The sequence below is a fragment of the Danio aesculapii genome, chromosome 9 (genome assembly GCF_903798145.1).
Source record: "Danio aesculapii chromosome 9, fDanAes4.1, whole genome shotgun sequence".
Lineage (NCBI taxonomy): Eukaryota > Metazoa > Chordata > Actinopteri > Cypriniformes > Danionidae > Danio > Danio aesculapii.
The window spans coordinates 19,557,493-19,577,586 of record NC_079443.1 but is presented as its reverse complement, the minus strand read 5'-3'; the positions used below and the strand labels follow the sequence as shown (position 1 = coordinate 19,577,586).

Sequence of the window (20,094 nt, the reverse complement as noted above, 5' to 3'; positions counted from 1 at the left end):
GGCACCCTAGCAACTGTCCTATAGACTTCCATTATAAAAAACTGCCATTAACTTAACATTGGACGTACTTACACCATACCAATACATGCTAGCAATATATTTAAGTTTAATAAGCTTATTCATACTAGAAACATTCTAATCATACTAGCAACATGCTAATTCATACTAAATTCATGCTAACACATGCTAATTCAAACTAGAACCATGTTCATTTGTTAGCAACTGCCTAGCAACTACTCAGAGCACGTTAGCAACAGCTTAGCACTGCCTTAGCAACTGCCTAGCAACCACTCAGAACACCCTAGCAACACCTTAGCAACTACCTAGAATACCATAGCAACCACCAATCAATGCCTTAGCAACCACTCAGAACACCCTAGCAACCACCTAGCAACACCTTAGCAACAACATGTAATACCTTAGCAACAATCTAGCAACACCTTAGCAACCACCTAGCAACTGCCTAGCGATGCCTTAGCTATGACCTAGCAACCTATCAGAACACCCTAGCAACCCTCTAGCAATCACCTATCAACAACTTAGCATCCACTTAGCAACTCCTAAGCAACAGCCTAGCAACCACTCAAATTGCCTTAGCAACCACCTAGCAATGCCTTTGAAAACACCTTAGCAATCACCTAGCAATGCCTTAGCAACCACCTAACCAGCCAACTGTGCGCTAGTTTAAAGTTCTGAGCTTGTACATTGAGGCTAATACGCACGCACACCGGATTAACTATAGCAGCGAGCCGTTCCCATATCGTGTCTTTTCCGCATGGAAGTTTGTTAATTCTAATGTAAGAATATATGCCAATATGCGGGCGTTAGCGGAGCAACGCGCTCGCTGCTTTCCGGGCGCACACAGTAGAAAACATCTCACGCTGTAACGGTGAGAGTTGTGCATGCCTTTCAGTGCAATGTAAACAAAAGATATGTTAGACAAATTATTATTAAAATGTTTATGTATGAATGAACGCAGATGATAACAACAGTTCATCTAAATAACTACTTAGCTAATATAAAGCTTAAATTTACATAAGACGTAATAACCGTGAAACCATGATTATTCTTCAGACTATATAATCGTACAACCTAAATCTATAATTGTTGCATCCATAACTGTTATGCAGTTCAAAACAGAACATATGAATGTGTCTGAATGTAGAAGAATCCTACTTAAGCAATGCATTGCTTTTGTTGTGCTTTAAAATACAACATTTAAATGTGTTTGCAAAAAAAGCCTATTGCACAATGCACTGATATTATTGTAACTACAACATATAAACATTTTAATGTAGACAAATACAATATGGGCTCTTATATGCTGTTGTGTCATCACTCATATTGCAAGTCATATCTCTCCGGCCCTTCGTTTGGGATGCTTTTCATGAACTGGCCCCAATGACAAACTAATTAAATAGCCCTGGTCTATAGCAAGAAACATGCCAATGCATACCATAGATATATACACTAGATATCGCGGACAAACGTCATTCAACCGCACTAGCCAAGACAGTGTTACTATTTGAAGATGCTGGACTTTAGCGCTGTCTACAGGTATTGTAACAAGCTAACAAAGAAAACAAAACACAAAGGCAGAACATTTCATAGGTAAGATTTATTTTTTTTATGATTTTGTATGAACTTTTGTGCTAAACAGGTAACGTTATTGATGATAATACAGTCACTTACTTTATTCACCATTAGGCAAAGTAGCACCAACTCGCACTCAATACTCGGCTTATGCTAGTTTTGTTGAATAAAATCAGCAAACAATGTAAATGAAATATGACAACGAGATGCTGCGGTGCCAGAAACTTGTATTATTGTCGGCTAAGTGAACGAGTCATTCATAACAGAGATTAATTCACAAACGAATCGCTCCCCCCGTCAGTATGAGAAGTGAAAGTGGGAGAGGGGGTGTGTTTCAGGACACAAAATTTAACAGGAAGGGAGGATAGTACATTTCCATACACACAGACACAAGCTTTTTGTCAGTAATGCCTGTGCGATCACTTATCCATCGATGTAGAAGTGATGGAAAATTATAATTTTCATAATTTCAAAACAAAATATTGCATACTGACCTCCGGGAAAACTCCCGATCATAGATATATATGTGTATATATCTCTGGCTTTGGATGGCCACAGTCCTCCACTGCAGCTTGGTCCTGCATTCATTTCAAAGGAGCGCTACCCTGTACTAAAATGGCGGTTCGAAGCTATCCTTCAAATAGACAACAACATGGCAGGCGACATCTAATGTATATATCTATGAATGCCTACTAGAAACATGCTAACATATGTAGTTATTACTGTTTCAAACTTCTTCAAAACTACAATGATTTTATATTTAAAACTACTTCAAACTTTCAGACTGGGCTTCCTCAAGCCATCATAAAGTGTGTCTGCGAACTGTACTTTTCTAGTTTAAAATGGATCATGCCGCTTACTGTTTTGTCAAAGCTGGTACTGTGATATTTTTTTCTGGAAAGTTCAGAAGAGCAGTTTTGATTTGCAAAAGAAATCCTTTATAACTTCATATATGCCTTTACTGCAGCTCTGATCAACTTAATGCATCCTAGCGTTCAAAGAAAATGTAATGCTACTGTATATCATTAACAATGTCAGACGTGAGAAGGCATTTGAAACACTGGTTAAAGCCCAGCAGGCCATTCCTTATCACGGAGCCCTGTTCAGGATTTCTTATTAGCGCAATAATCATAAGAGATTCAAATCAAAGAGCAGATCTAAAATATCACTCTGTGAAGCGTGTTTATAGACACTGATGATTTCCATAATCCCTCTGCCAGGGTTTATTATTCTATAAATATGAATGACGACAGAAACGGCAGCTTATTCTCATCTCCTCTCTGATCAACAGATTTAATAAAGACGGGATGTGAGGAAGTTTCTGTCTTTATATGTAATTACTAATTATGTGTAGTGAAAACACTCCACTGTGTTTTAACTAACTCTTAATTACTGAGAGAGATGAGGGTTTAATTAGTGCCCTGCGTCTAAAGGCTAAACCTGATCTACCCACTGCAAGCAAACACGTTCTCTTTCTCTCTCTCTCTCGCTCACACACTTACACGCACACACAAACAGGCTAAATTCCAGTAAAGTGGGAGAGTGGGTGTGTGTGTCCAAAGGGATGGAATGTAATTAAGGTGCAGTAGAGATCTATTTTCTAAATGAAAACTCGGCATGAGTGACAGGCCATTACAGAAGAGCGTTATTCTCCCTCCTGAACTACATCTGTCCTGTCGACCCTTCAAGGGACATTTCAGACAAAAATTAATTTTCTCTATTAATTTATTCATCAATTATACTACTGGGCTGTTGCATGCTTGATTCTGGTTGGAAGGGATTATTCACATGATAACATTTTTGGGACTGGAAACACACACAGTTGAAGTCAGAATTATTAGCCCCCCTTTAATTTTTATTATTATTATTTTTTTTATATTTCCAAAATGATGTTTAACAGAGCAAGGAAATTATGTCAGCATGTCTGATAACATTTTTTTTCTTCTGGAGAAAGTCTTATTTGTTTTATTTCGGCTAGAATAAAAGCAGTTTTCAAATTTTTATGAACCATTTTAAGGTCAAAATTATTAGCCCCTTTAAGCAAAATATTTTTTCTACTGTTTACAGAACAAACCATCGTTATACAATACCTTGCCTAATTACCCTAACCTGCCTAGTTAACCTAATTAACCTAGTTAAGCCTTTAAATGTCACTTTAAGCTGTATAGAAGTGTCTTGAAAAATATCTAGTCAAATATTATTTACTGCGTGTTGAACAAATCACTCCATTAAACAGAAATTGGGGGGGGGGGGGACAGGGGGGCTAATAATTCTGATTCATCTGTACATCTCAAAAATGCTTACAAAGTGGATGTTTTTGAAAACGCGTCTAAACACCAAAAAATTATAGACTTTGCACGGTGCATGTTTAGAGATGTGTAGATTAAAGCAATGTGCAAACAAACACAGAACAATTGGAAAGTACGTTTTAGGGTTATTGTTGCTCAAGTGTTTGCCAGCGCTTTATCAGCAAAGTGTGAATTTACTTCAAAAAAATGACAAAAGCTCTATGTCGGTGCATCAGAACGGCAGGGTCACTTGCTGTCTTCAAGAAATGACTAAAAACTCAACTATTTAGTCTCCACTTTCCTATTTAGTCTCCACTTTCCTTCCTAATCTGCAACTGCCTCTCTGGCTATACCACTAACTGTACTCTTTAAAAAAAATAATAATAATAATAAATAAAAAAAATACATTACTAATGCTTTGCTTCTTAGACTTAACACACCTGAAACTTGCCTATAGCCCTTATTCACTGTTGCTCTTATAGTTGTGTAAATTGCTTCCTTGTCCTCATTTGTAAGTCGCTTTGGATAAAAGCGTCTGCTAAATGACTAAATGTAAATGTATTCCATGTTAAACATCTCAACTTGAATCTAAATCGAGCAGCATCCCGCTCTTCCACGTGAAGCTAATATGAAAGTAACTGAAACTGCAATTCATTGAAATTCCATTAGGCCTGGCTCCAAAATACAGCACATTTCAAAAAAGGGTTTTTGTGTATATAGCTAATATTACACTTCATGACAACTGTGAGGGAGTTTTTTTTTTTAACTCATCCATTTAGTTTATATTAAGTTATATTAAGGGGCTGCACGGTGGTGCAGTGAGTAGCACATTCGCCTCACAGCAAGAAGGTCGCTGGTTCGAGCCTCCGCTGGGTCAGTTGGCGTTTCTGTGTGGAGTTTGCATGTTCTCTCCGTGTTCACGTGGGTTTCCTCTGGGTGCTCCGGTTTCCCCCACAAGTCCAAAGACTTCCGGTACAGGTGAATTGGGTAAGCTAAATTGTCCGTAGTGTATGAGTGTGAATGAGAGTGTATGGGTGTTTCCCAGTGATTGGGTTGCAGCTGGAAGGGCATCCGCTGTGTAAAACATATGCTGGATAAGTCGGTGGTTCATTCCACTGTGGCGACCCCAGGGGACTAAGCCGAAAAGAAAATGAATGAATATTAAGTCTGCATAATTAAGGGCGTGGCCACTTGAGTGACAGCTAGGTCTCTGTGGTCGCAGTCACTTCACCCCTGCTGATTCTGGCTGATAAGCTGCTGAACTCGGCATATACATCTTACTTTTTTTTGTTTTATGTGGCTTTACACAGTCAATGGAATTATTTTGTACAATTGTCAGATGATAGGGCATGCTTTGTGCACTTAATTGCGCTCATAAACCGCTCAAGTAGCCTCCATTTCCCAGGTGAGTGAAGTTATATGATTTTACCATCTCTATAAATGTATTTGTTTTATTTAAGATCATTTATCATTTATATTTTTCTTTAGACCCGTAAAGCACTCCAGAATCTGACAGATTTATTAGCTGTGGGCTATAGAATAGTCATCTGAAGCGTTGTCATACAGTGTTATGCCTGGATTTTTATCAGTAGCCTTGCATTTACTAACACAGACTATATTTGAAGTATTTGGAAGTAATTCGCATTTTCCTCCTGTAGAAAAACATCATCAGAACAATGCTTAGTGGCTCGATGTATTACAACAGTGTTTTCAAAAGACTAAACACTTTATTAATAGAGTATACAACCAGCACATGTGGTCAGAACACAAACGAGTTGCAGGTAATGAAGTATTAAGCATTTCTTCCGAAAAAACCCATAAGCAAAATGCTAGGAGGCATCCACTCATGCTCTGCCTCTTTGCTCTTGTTTGGTTACCCCCGGTCGAAGTGATGACGCGCAAACAAAATGGCAACGGTTGTCCATGCCCACTTGTAGCTCCATTTGCGCTCTTCAGAAACCAATGGGTGACATCACGGATACTACGTCTATATCTTTTGCAGTCTATGATCTAAATTCAAAAACAATGTCCACAATAAGACACATACGTCAACAAAGCTATGTTCATGTTCATGTCACAACTTATGACTTGAAATAAAATACATGAACAATGTGTTTACTGCAGCATGTGGTAACCATAGAATAAGTGGAATAATTGATTGTGGTCTGCTGAAAGCATTGAAACACAAGCATATTTTATAGCATACCATAGCTGGAATTCTCAACCGGTGGGTTGCGAGATAGCTTAAAATTAACTTAAATATTATACTATAATTATTTGATTTCAAAAATAAACTTGTCATATTAAAATTATAGTAGTAATGGCGTTTCCCATTTCCCATCGTACAACGATCAATAGAGTTATAATAACTAGCTTGCGCGTGCCACTCAGTCTGCGATTGGTACTGTACCAGAGTCGCACAAGTCCATTGATTCACAAACTATGCGTTTTCTATTTGTGTGAACACTTTCAAATATATGTATAGTTGTCCAAATGAACGTCCTGCTAGCTTTTTATAACTGGCGCACGTCCGTACAGGACAGTAATGTCCAGCTACAAACCAAACCACCTTTAGATCGATGTGTTTCAACAGATTTAGAGGGTTTTTACTGTATTTTACATTTAGGGTTAGGCTGTATATTTTAATGGATATAGATCACTAGATGAATAGAAGTCAGTCTAATTCAAAGCATTCGCAGTTTTTTTTACCATCTCCTTATTTATTTATTTATTATATATATATATATATATATATATATATATATATATATATATATATATATATATATATATATATATATATATATATATATATCTTTATATATATATATATATATATATATATATATATATATATCTTTATATCTTTATATATATATATATATATATATATATATATATATATATATATATATCTTTATATCTTTATATATATATATATATATATATATATATATATATATATATATATATATATATATATATATATATCTTTATATATATATATATATATATATATATATATATATATATATATATATATATCTTTATATATATATATATCTTTATATCTTTATATATATATATATATATATATATATATATATATATCTTTATATCTTTATATATATCATTATATTTTATATAATAAAAGAAAGAAAAAGAAATGTTTTGCTAATAAATAAAGCTTTAAAATAAGCTTTTTTTTTCCCCAAGACAATCAGTCTAGAGAAGCCTTCAAAACAACTTTGGGGAAAAAGGTGGGTCTCGAAATGAAAAAGGTTGAGAACCCCTGCTTTATAGAGCTCCTGAATTTGTAATTTACAAAGTTGAGTTGTAAAATTATTTAAATTGATTATCAAAATTGAAAAGATAAAATGGATACGTGTTCCAGTCCTTGATTCTGTTTGGTTGAGCCGCATTTTCCAAGGTATTGTAAATTACTCCACTAATATACACCTGTGACTGTTGCTTAGCAACCATTCTAGTCAGTACTGGAGTGGTACTGAGTAGTAGTAAGCCAAACAGACCACTTTATTTGCTTAGTTTTATTTTGTGAAACTGCAGTGTATATGGAATAACTGTTATATAAAAGCAATAAGCTCTGATGAAGCTGTGGTGTACAGTTAATTTCTAACAGCTTATTCTAACAGGAGTTTTATGCTCTCTGCTCTGCATCTGCTTCTTGGGGGTAATTGCTGTTTTAAATCAAGAAATGTATATTATAAAAAAAAAGGTTTAGGATATGAAACGGATTTCAAAGTGGCCTACTTTGCCTTTAACTTTCTCTCTTTCTTTCCGTCCGTTTCTACTGCATCACCTCCAGGGGCCTTTAGGTTTTAGATCCACATCTCCTCCTCAGCCCTTCATTCTCTATCCATAACCTGTCCGCTTGCTGTCGGCCAAGCCTCTCTGTAAAGATTTCCCGCCTGGATCTTTGATTGTTACTCAAATCCACTCTGTTGTTTTTTTTTTTTTATTCAGAGACTTTGAGTGCATTTACTTTTCAGCGGGAAGCCATTAGGGAGTTGTATTTGATTGGCAGAAGTGAAAATCCAAGCATTGGATGACTGACAGCAGTGCCAGAATAGTCTGCGAAATAAAGGCCCAGACAGTTTATAGCAGTCTGACTGGGAATTTTGGGGAGTTTATGAGTCTGAAACGTCTCGGCTTCAATCAATCTCCTCTTTCGCTCCTCTCCTCCCCCCGTCATGTCTCACTGCTACATCTATGTATTATTCATCGTCTTAATCACTGATACTGTTTGTGCTTTATTAAAGTTTTTCATGATTCCCACCAACTTCCTTTCTGTGCTGCTCTCATGAATTCACCCTGCTGTGTCACTTTCTCAGCGCCTTTTTTCCTCCTTTTCTTTTGCTGTCTTTGAGCTGCTTGTTTTTCCTCTCTGTTGTTTTCAACCTGTCAAGATTTTCACACTGTCAAGATCCACATATGCAGTCAGAGATTTATCTTTCTATAACTTTAACTTTTTTTTTTTTTTTTAGCTCTGTCCAGATTGTCTTCTCAGCATTGTTTGCAAAGACAAGAATCAAAATAGATCAATTCACTAATGTTAAATTTGTTATTAAATGGCTGCTTTCGAAATCGCCTACTACTCAGTAGGTACAGCATTGGGTTGGGCGATGTCGACCAAACCGTACAATGTCTAATGTGAAACATCGCAGTGGACGATAACATCGTCGTCATAGGCAGCGGTGAATTAATTATTTATGAATAATTAATTAATTCATCACAAATTAATTGTTTGTAGCCTACCATTTTAACTATCTGACCCGCATGGTCTTTGTTTTACCCATAAGTAATCAAATCATAAATTCATAAAGATAAGTTACACCCAAATTACCACCTGTCAATCACTTTTTTTCACGGGACTCTGGCATGAATAGGCAGAGTGATCTGTGTCGTTATAATGGCGTCGACAAACTTGGCTGGTCTAAAAGTGCACAACCAACAGGAACTAGTCAACAGTATCTGAGGTTTTCACCAAAATTACTAAGTACAAGCGTGAAAGCGAAAGATTGACGCAGTGTACTGATGCTATGACACGTTACCTGATAGATTCAAAAGACAGAAGAGTCGTTAGATAGAGACAAGATGAATTAAATATCACGTTTAACAACTATAGTGAGATGCGATCCAGCCCTAGTACAGCAATTGAATTTAAATGTACTTCTCTGTCGTTAGAAAAGTAGGTTCTATACTAAAACAATGTGAGTAGTATGAATGGAACTCGGACATACTACATCCACCATTTTATTATGATCATGTGACCTACTTGCATCAGCTGTGTCACTTTACTCCCATTCATGAATTGTCTCGCGGTGCATCAAGGGGTAGTGTTACGTGTTCAATCGGATAGGTACTTAAGAATTTCCCTGGAAGTAGTACAGTAGGTCATCCAGGTACTTCTCACATACTTTTTTCGAATTCTATGAATTTGGACATACTATTCAGCTCGCATTCTGTTTTGCGTACTATATACACTGTAAAAATGCAGGGTTCCACACAATTCATTCATGTTGTCCCAACGCAAATTAAGTTAACACATTTAACAAATTTATGTGGATTGAACATAAAAACATTAGCTGTCCCAATGAAATCTCAAGAATTGTGTTGTTTCAGCTCATTTTAAATAATTTTTTTTTTTTTTTAAATAAGTAAATAGTTTGTACGAGCAAAAAAAAATAATAGTTTTGAGTGTAGTATGGAAGTACAGTGTCTCCCACACATTTACTTGAGCGGGCAACTCAGGTATATTAATGGCCACCCAAGTATATTTGGTGGTGACACATGAATAATACTATTATTGTCACCCTTTTACATTTTTTTTGTATCCGCCCAAATGTTCACGGTGCCTTTTGTGCCAAAATGTGTCCAACTGTAATTTCTGAATCTACTAAAATGTCCGGGATTTGGGTTTTACTTTCGCTTTCTAAAGTTGTGATTATTTTTATGTGTTTTTCCATTACCTTTTCGCAGCTGACTGCATCTGCACAGTTATGAGAGGAACATTAAATGATTAATCCATTAATAAATGACTAAACTTCACTATATACTCGGAGTGAACAAAATATACTGGCTGCAAAATATTTGTGCACCGTTAGAAATGGCTAATCAACCAAATTGCCTTATTTAAATAATCTTCACTATTTATACTAGTAATTATTATAATTTTTAGCAATAATGTTTATTTTTATTCCTTTTTCTGTTATTTATTTCTCATTTGCTGTAAATTGTATTCATTTAATGATGTTAATATATTACATACTTTATACATGTCTAAAATGCTTTGGCAATACTGTATTAAATGTCATACCAATAAAGCAACTTTACAGAGAGAGAGATAAACAGAGCAGCCTTTTCCTGTCAGTGGGTACTCATGGCTCCTAAACAGCATAAAAGTAAGAGAAATAGTGGATTTCTTTTATTTCCTTTGTAATAACTCTAACCAATTGAAAAGAAAAGGTCATAATAATAAACAGTGTCATAATAAATAAAATTATAGTTAAAAATCTCATTATTTTGTTTGTCACATGTAGTTGACCCTTTATGTGCTGTGGGTAAAAAGAGTGTTTCAGTCTGGCTACCACTGCTAGAATTCAAACCTGTGGGAAGCACTGAAGTATGAGATTTTGGAAACAGCCAATGTTATTTCACACCTAACTCATCCTTACTTGTTTGTATAAATGACACAAATCCACAACATCCATATGCTCAGAAAAGTATTTCTAGCCAATCAAATCAATTTGTGTGAGTAAACTAACCAAATAATTAATCAAAAATAGATTTATGTAGCCGTCTGAGTCAACATCTGTGGATCAGATCATCATACAGACCTGGTCTCCTTTGAGTGGTCACAGTAAGCAGAGCCCTAGCAATCACAGTGAGTCTTGGCAACCGTGAGGCAACACCTGTGTTGGCTGCTTTTGCATCGATCATTTCTTCAGAATATGTAAATACCTAGTTTTTCTTACCCATATTCCAGCTTATTCCACCTCTTGTGGCAGGACGAGCTGGTAAAAGTGGTCTGTGATTGGACAGCTCAGTTTTTCCCTCTATACCTCTCTTTCTCTGTTTTTTTTTTCTTCTTTTCTTTCTCCTGTTGAATAATTCATCTCAGCTTCTGAGTCGATGTGTTGCCTCTACCAGGCCAGTCCCTCACATCCATCAGCATAAAATACATCTTTAACTTTGGTCTCTGTAAAGGATCTCTCATAAAGTGCTTCTGCTTGCTTGCTTCCTCATTGATTTTAGCTCTCACTCTGATTCTTAAACCAGCTATTGCAGATGCAATTTTTAGCTGTGTCACTTGCATGTTCACACCTTTCTCGTGTAAAACCATCACCTCTGCATCTGTTCTCCACCCCCAGTCTCCTCTAAAGACCTTTCATAATGGGTTTTGGCAGCTCGTCTCCTGAATGTTAGACCTGCTAGCTCTCTCTCTCTCTCTCTCTCTCTCTCTCTCTCTCTCTCTCTCTCTCTCTCTCTCTCTCTCTCTCTCTCTCCTCTCTCTCTCTCTCTCTCTCTCTCTCTCTCTCTCTCTCTCTCTCTCTCTCTCTCTCTCTCTCTCTCTCTCTCTCTCTCTCTCTCTCTCTCTCTCTCAGCAGGCTAAATGCAGAACTGCTTGCTAACCTTGGCAACTATGAGTTGTGACAGTGCTAATTGGCTCCTCCCTCGCTCTTCCATGATACTATACAGCGAGTGTACAGTAAACGGCACACTCCTCTGCATCCAGTGCACTGGACACTTCCTGTTTTTTTTTTCTGGAGAGAGAGAAAGAAAGAGGGAATAGAAATATCATTCATTATAGATAGTTAGTTGATGAATGTATGGGTTGAGGGATAAATGAATGAATGCACGGATGGATGGATGGACGGACGGACGGACGGACGGATGGATGGATGCGTGGATGAACGGATTTCTTGGATGGATGGATTGGAGATTTATAAACAAATAGGTACATAGACATGTTGATAAACAGATAGATGAATACATATTTGAATGATGGACAGATGATAGATTGACAGTTGCATAGACTGACACATTGATATTTGTTGAACAGATGTATGGATAGACCATGTGATGAATGGTGGGTTAACAGAGATGGATTTAAGGATGGATAGACAGAAATTAGATGAACAGATTGACTAATGAGTAGGTGAAAGGACGGAGTTGAAAATGAATGGAGACATGGATTTATGAAAAGGTTGATAAATTAACATTCACAGACAATTCGACAAAAAGACGAATGTATGATTGTTAGATGCGTGGATGGATTTATAAGTATAGATGGTTTTATTACAAATAGGTAGATACTTCGGTTAATAAATGGATAGATGAATAGATATTTTAATGGGTGGACACATGGACTGTTTGTTGAAGAGACAGACAGACAGACAGACAGACAGACAGACAGACAGACAGACAGACAGACAGATAGACAGACAGACAGACAGATAGATAGATAGTCCAAGGGATGAATAGATAGGTAGGTTAACAGACACATGGGTGGATTTAAGGATAGATTGACGGAAATTAGATGAACAGATAGATGGGTGCATAACGAAGACATAAATATTTAAGAGTTATGAATGAAAGGATGGATTGATGGTTTTATTTATATCAATAGATAAATTAACTAGATAGATAAATGGATGAATGGGCGAACAGATGGATAGATGGAGGGTATATAAATAAATGTATATATAGATAGATTAACAGTTATTTAGATGGGTGAGTGGATAGATGAATGGATGAAAGGATGGGTGGATGAACAGACAGATGGATTAATGGACAGATAGACAGCAATATATAGATTAACTAGATAGATAAAGGGATTGGATGGATGGAGGAATTTATATATAGATTAACAGATATATGGATGGGTGAATAGACAGAGATGGATTAATGGACAGGTAGACGTCAATAGATAGAATAACTATAGATAGATAGATTGGATGGATGGATGGATGGATGGATGGACGGAGGGTTTTATATATGGATGGATGGATGGATGGATGGATGGATAGATAGATGGAGGGTTTTATATATAGATTAACGGATGGATGGATGGATGGATGAAAGGGTGGGTGTATGAATAGATAGACAGATGGATTTATGGACATATTTAATAGATAAAATAACTATAGATGTATGGGTGGGTGGACAGATGGATAGGCTGGAGGATATATAAATAAATGTATAGATAGATTAACAGATATTTAGATGGGTGAGTGGGTGGGTGGATGAATAGACAGATGGATTAATGGACAGATAGATATCAATTGATAGAAAAACTAAATAGATAAAGAGATAGATTGGAGAGATGGAGGGTTTTTACATAGATTTTGGATGGATGGATGAATGGATGGATGGATGAGTAGACAGAGATGGATTAATGGACAGATAGATATCAATAGAATAACTAGATAGATAAATAGATGGATGGATGAGTGGACAGATGTAAAAATAAACTTATATAGATAGATTGACAGATATTTAGATGGGTGAGTGAAGGGATTGATGGATGAAAGGATGGGTGGATGAACAGACAGAGATGGATTAATGGACTTATAGATATCAATACATAGCATACCTAGATAGATAAAGGGATAGATTGATGGATGAGTGGATGGATGAATAGACAGTGAGATGGATTACTGGGCAGAGATATCAATAGATAGAATAACTAGATCGATAAATAAATAGATGGATGGAGCGATGGATGAATGGATGGAGGGTAGAAAAATCAATTTATATATAGATAAATATTTAGATGGGGGAGTGGATGGATGGAGGGTAGATACGTCGATTTATATATAGATAAACAGGTAGATGGAAAGATATAGCATGAATTGATACACAAAGGATGGATGGAGGCATGTGCAACCCACTTATCCGTAGCTTAATCCTAGTGCCTGTCTTGTTAATATTCTTTTTCAGTCCATGTCTTCAATATTTCTACCCTAATTTCGAGTGCTCCCTCAGACGTCGACACAGATTGTTTACATGTTCTGTTGTAGGTGCCCATTACCAGCCATTACCAGCACAAATGACTCCCAGCCTGTCAGACAATCACACTTTACACACACATTCACTCTGCAGAGTCATTAGCTGCGTCAAAGTGGAACACACACTCAATGGCTGTGTTTATAAGTGATTAGGTGTGTGCTGGTGTGTGTCCACGCTGAATAAACGCCAGGAAAACATGCTCGCATGCACATTTTTTATTGTAATAGGGGTCCGTGTCAAGCCTGAATACACTTTCATAGCAGCATTCAGGCACATTAGAAGACGGAGCTTTAAACAGAGTAGCCAAAACTCAGCATAACAGGGCAAATAACAACTGTCTTCTCTTGTCTCCAGTTGAATGCGTTTTCACTTAACTAAGAGTTCAGACTTGGCAAATTAGAAAAGTTTTGACATTTGGAATGAATTATTAAAGTTGCTTAGTTTAGTAACTATCATAATCAATGTTTGATACATTTTACAAATACTTCTTCTCCCTCCACTGACAGTGTATGCAAGCTCTTTAATGTACAGTTTTTTTATATGACCAAAGGGGTTTTCAGTCCCTGAAAAAGCAAACCCTTAAATGACTTATTTCAAAGTGCATTTTTTTAAACGCGTTCAGTTTTCAAACATGCACAATTACTTGTCAACAAAAACAATAGTGGACTACAGGGCCATATGTGTGTCTTGTTTTTTTTTTACAAAGTGACATGTCCACTAACTGACATGCATAATACAGTGTGTATCATCAAACTCCCTTTAAGGCAAGTAATTTCTCTCGGTGGCCATCTTTGAAACGCCTCTTGGGCATTCTGTCTGAATGGGGAAACATCAAGTTGTCCAAAACTGTTAGCCAAGCTTTCGAATACATTACATATTTGGAATCCCCAATAAAATTAAACAGCTGTCTCATAATTTTAGTTTCTAAACGATCAAATCAAACAAAATCGGCAATTTTTTCAGGTTTCCCAAGCTAATGCGCATGCCAGGATCGAGATAACGACACCAACCTCATTTCTGGCCAATCTACTCATCATCATCATCCTCTGGATATTGCTTCACCTGATCACGCTGCTTTTCTGAAGTAAACCACAACTTGGTCTTGATGGCGAATCTCCTCCAGAAATGACAGCGACTCTTTGTTTACAAGTTCGTGGGCGTTTGAGTAGTTGCTGCTGTCATGTGATGTCCGTTTGACAGGACTGATTGTACATCACGTTCAATTGATACAGATTACAAAACCAGAAAACTTTTGTTTTCAAGTGCACTTGGTTCATTTAAAAGTACAAATTTCATTTCAAGCTTTATTTGGGTAGATTTCTTTTGTCTGTGAAGCAAGTATTCACTGAGATTCCAGTGTCGGAGAAACATCAGTCTATAGCAGGCATGTCCAAGCTCGGTCCTGGAGGGCCGGTGTCCTGCAAAGTTTAGTTCCAACCCCAATCAGACACACCTGGGCTAGCTAATCAAGCACTTACTAGGCTTTCTAGAAACATCCGTGCAGGTGTGTTGAGGCAAGTTGGAGCTAAAATCTGCAGGACAACGGACCTCCAGGACCGAGTTTGGACACCCCTGGTCTATAGCAATCGAAGATTGGCTCCTGTTTTAGTAGGCGGGGCTTCACTCACCATATTGACTGCTACACTTTTCCCCATTCAAAACTAAACGGCATGCCTTGTGTATTTTATAGTCTTTGGTATTATACAGTACGCTAAAGAGCGTTTGATTGGACAAAAATCTATGTAGTGCTGTATTAGAGGCTGTTCACATATGTCTAAACATGTAGCATTCCGCTGTGACGACACCAGATTAATAAAGGGACTAAGCCAAAAGAAAATGAATGAATACCTACCCCTACCCCAACCATCACAGCACTGTAAACATGTTCATTATTGTTATACAGTGTCATAAAAATTGCTGCTATATTGATGTGCATATCACACTTCCGGCCGGCCGCATATCTGATCTAGACTTCTATCCCCATTTTCAACGTCCTTTGCACTCGCACTCCCATGTGGTAAAATCTAGATAGGATACAGCTGCGGATATGCACATCAATATAGCATTATTTTCGTGACACTGTATAGAAAGTGACGGTTGGGTTTAGGTTTGGGGTAGGGGTAGACATTAAAAAATACAATTTATTGAGTAATTTAATAAATATTATAAATAATACTCTTTACAACTACTGTTTTTACGTTACTGTGATAGTTGGGTTTAGGGTTGGGGTGGGGGTAGACGTTAATAAAATACAATTAATGGGAAATTTTATAAATTATATAAATATTTCTTGTTAACTTCCGGCCGTAATCGTATCTGATCTAGCAACAACCCTCTCATGCCATCAGTTGTTGCTAGGCGAACATGACCTGTTTTCTTAGAGGATGTCAAACTGGCAAAACATTGCTGCAGCTCTGATACAAGTTTTGTTTATGGAGAAAGCACTGCACTATTTGGGGGTCTTGTGTATGTCTGAGGTAATTTGTTTACTGAAACAAGTATATTCCATCCAATGTATGAAGCTGATTGGTCAGTTCTTGTCACGTGACTCGTGGTGCGCTCGTGGCATACTGAAAAGTTTACATGTCTTCAACCAGATGTGCCTGGAACATGCGAGTGCTGTTCATTTGTGCCACTCCCAATATGCGCAAATCAAATTTTACAGGATTGTTTGACTAAAGATGTATTGTTTTTTTATTAAAGGGGAAAGTTCACCCAAATATGAACATTTCCTCACCATTTACTCAAGTGATTCTAAACTTTTCTGAACTTTTGTTGAACACATAAGGTATTCTCAAGAATGTTGTGAAAAAAGCAGCCATTGGTTATCCATACAGTGTTTCCTCTAGGATTTTGCCCAGCTTTGGTGGCAGGCCTTTTACACAGATCTTCCAACTACCTATGCGCAAGAAGTTGGCTATTTACATTTATTTTACATTATCATTTCGATATCCGGTCGTTTATATAACGAGTATGTCTCCAACATTTATTAGATTTGCTAGGAATATTTATGAATGTCTCCAATAAACGTACAGAATGACATTGATGTGTCCTGAAGTAAAGTGAAACGGCTATAAACTCCAGCAAGATAAAGTCATTGTATGCAGAACCATAGAGCTTTATCTATAAATGAAGTATAATTATGGAAACTGTGTTCTTGAAGTGAGTTATCTATCCTAACTAAAAGCTACGTGGTGTTTGCGCAGCCCTGTCAGGCGCTCCAGTCAGTCAGTCAGTCAGCATGTAAAAACTTAGAGGGTTAAGCATATAGCACACTTTTGAAAAGTGACACATGTGAAGCTGAAATCTCACCCATGTTGTTTTTCCCCTTGTTCGTCTCTGTCTCTCTGCAGATCACACGTCTGTAGGTGGGCTGGGTGATAGTTTCTATGAATACCTCCTGAAAGCCTGGCTGATGTCTGACAAAACCGATGCCGAGGCTCGCAAGACCTATGACGATGCCATCGAGGTGAGGGCTGCTGGCTACTGTGTCAGCTTGTGTGTTGTTCTGTGCTGCATTGATGCATCTCTGTTCATTTTCTCTCTCTCATCCTGCAGGCCATCGAGCGCCACCTCATCCGTAAGTCCAACGGGGGCCTTACTTTCATCGGGGAGTGGAAAAACGGCCACTTGGAGCGCAAGATGGGTCACCTGACCTGCTTTGCTGGCGGCATGTTTGCCCTTGGGGCCGATGGCTCACCAGATGATAAAGCTGGACACTACCTGCAGCTCGGGGCAGAGATTGCTCACACCTGCCATGAAAGCTATGATCGCACTGGTTAGTGGATAAAGAGGGGCAAGAGTGGAACAAAGAGTATAAACGGGGTTCCTGAGGATCCCTAAAAAGTCTATTTGATTGTTCAAGTTGAAGGTCTTATTTCTAGGATTCGCAGGTCAGACGTTGTGGTTAATGCTTTGATTTTAAAATATTTTAACGTTTTACTAATTATGAAAGAATAAATGAAAGAATGGTTTAATATCATTTGATCTTTATTTTTATAGGGGTGTGCAATATGTATCATCTATGATTATATAATTATTGTTTAAAAATGTGCGAGCTGGTCTGCCTGATGTGTGCAGTTATTTGTAAGATGCACATTGGCTCTGTATCCTCTTTTTCATTGCATTGCGCTGCATGGTACAGTTCGGCTCGCTTCAAATTAGCACTACTCTGTTTACATTTCCACTGCAGTTTAGTACTACTCAAAGAAGGTGTGAATTTCACTATTGTTGTGCCGCCTCTACTGCCCTGACTTTCTGAAAACCTTTTTCTTTCTTGGTATTCCCATCAATCTCTTGCTGGATCCACTCCTCAGACACAAATGAGAGGAATGTCTGGATCTTGTCTGTTGACCAATTTGCTGATATTTTAGGTGTCTTTTTCTTGCAGTGGTATTAAAATGGTTTAGTTGTGCGAAGCAACAATACAGCAGTGGCTGTTGCTGACTATTTAGGTATAGTGGGTTTGATGATCATTTGTGGAAATCCAATGGTGCTGTAGCGATGATTCTCTATGATCAATTGCTGATCAGCAGCTTGTATGTCACATTTTGTTTATGACATTACTCACTTGGAAAATCACCTGAGGTGTTGCTTAACAATAGAACAACCGGAGGTTGCTGTATTCCTAAAATCACCTGTGCAGGTAAATTTTACCCAGCACAAATTTTACCCAGCACAAATCTTTAATGAGATATTCCTGTTTTTTAATTCACATTTTTGGATTGAAACATAGCTACTGTGGGTTACTTTATACATAATAGATGCCATGATCTTTTTTTGTTGGCAAAATGTCAACAAAATTCTATTTAGACCAATAACAAAATAATTTTTTTCTGCTTAATGAATAATTTGATTTAATTTTTTGTTAAAGACGCTGTCTTGCTTCCACCTGCTGGTGGCTTTAATGTTTGAAGTAACTTTTATTATAAAAAACTTTAAACTTTCATGTGTACAAATTTCAAATGTGTAAACTGAATTTAAAATAAATGTCTAGCATTATGTGTGCAAATCCAGTGTAAATATCTTAGTCCAAATGCCATCAATATCATCTAACTCTTATCAACAAACTCTTCAACACATATACATATAGACCATTTTGATGGATATAAACAAACATTTCCTGTTTTACATTTTTATCGCGTCCGAGAATCCAAAAAGAGCCACATATTAATAATGTTATGATCGCTGCTTTAATGTGAAGTTATGATTGAATTGCCTCTTGTTACAGTTATGAAATAGTTTGAAAACGAGCAGTAAATGTTCATGGGCCAATGAGATGGCCACATTGAAATAGTCTATATAATAATATTACACACCCCTAAAGTAAATTATTAAGTTTTGTTTATTCGGGTCTTAAAAATTTTTTACTTGTTAAAAAAAGAAAGTGCAGCAAACATGAAGAGAAATGCATTAGGTCATTGGGATTCAAAGCTTAATTTTTGTTGCCATGATAACACTACACAGGTTATTTCGAGAGTGTGCCATTTCTATTTCACACATCTTGACTGAGAGGCGTTGATGGATTGCAGCTCAGACACCACAAGCTCTCAGACAGATAGTTTCATGTTTATAGCACCACAAGGGGCCGAATGTTCAGCTAATAGTGCTGACCGCATGAACCTGTGATTGTTTGCAGTGCTAAAGCTCGGTCCAGAGGCCTTCAAGTTTGACAGCGGACTGGAGGCTGTGGCTGTGAGACAGAACGAGAAATACTACATCCTGAGGCCAGAGGTCATCGAGACGTACTGGTACATGTGGAGATTCACCCACGATCCCAAATACAGGCAGTGGGGCTGGGAAGCAGTGCAGGTCAGCAGCTTTTCCATCTTCATCAGAATGAATGAAACACAGTATCTCTGAAAGTGCTGCTGTGGATCTCTTATAATGATGTGCGTTTGATGGACTAGACATCTTCTCAAGACTTTTTCATTTAAATATGTTGTCTAACACTTGAGAAGCATTTCAAAGGAGATGTTTCATACCTAAATAAAGGAATAAAAGCTATGTGGATTAACATTTGAAAGAGAAGCAATCATGAATGTTAGTTTTGTTTTAGTATTATTAGCCTTATGCGTCCCACTTTACATTAAGTGGCCTTAATAACATGTACTTCGATTAAATGAATAAATACAATTTACTATGTTTATAGTGTATTGCAGAACAGAAGTTTAAAGACAGG

At 37.2% G+C, this 20,094-nt stretch overlaps 1 protein-coding gene across 1 annotated transcript in view; it reads left to right on the top strand.

Annotated features, from left to right (window-relative positions):
- Window positions 1-20,094, top strand: part of man1a2 (mannosidase, alpha, class 1A, member 2) — a 177,887-nt gene that overhangs the window by 143,546 nt on the left and 14,247 nt on the right. Inside the window, exons 12-14 of the mRNA XM_056465159.1 lie at window positions 17,267-17,382; window positions 17,472-17,691; window positions 19,552-19,724. Coding sequence (XP_056321134.1) covers window positions 17,267-17,382; window positions 17,472-17,691; window positions 19,552-19,724 — 509 coding nt within the window. The remainder of the gene's footprint in view (window positions 1-17,266; window positions 17,383-17,471; window positions 17,692-19,551; window positions 19,725-20,094) is intronic.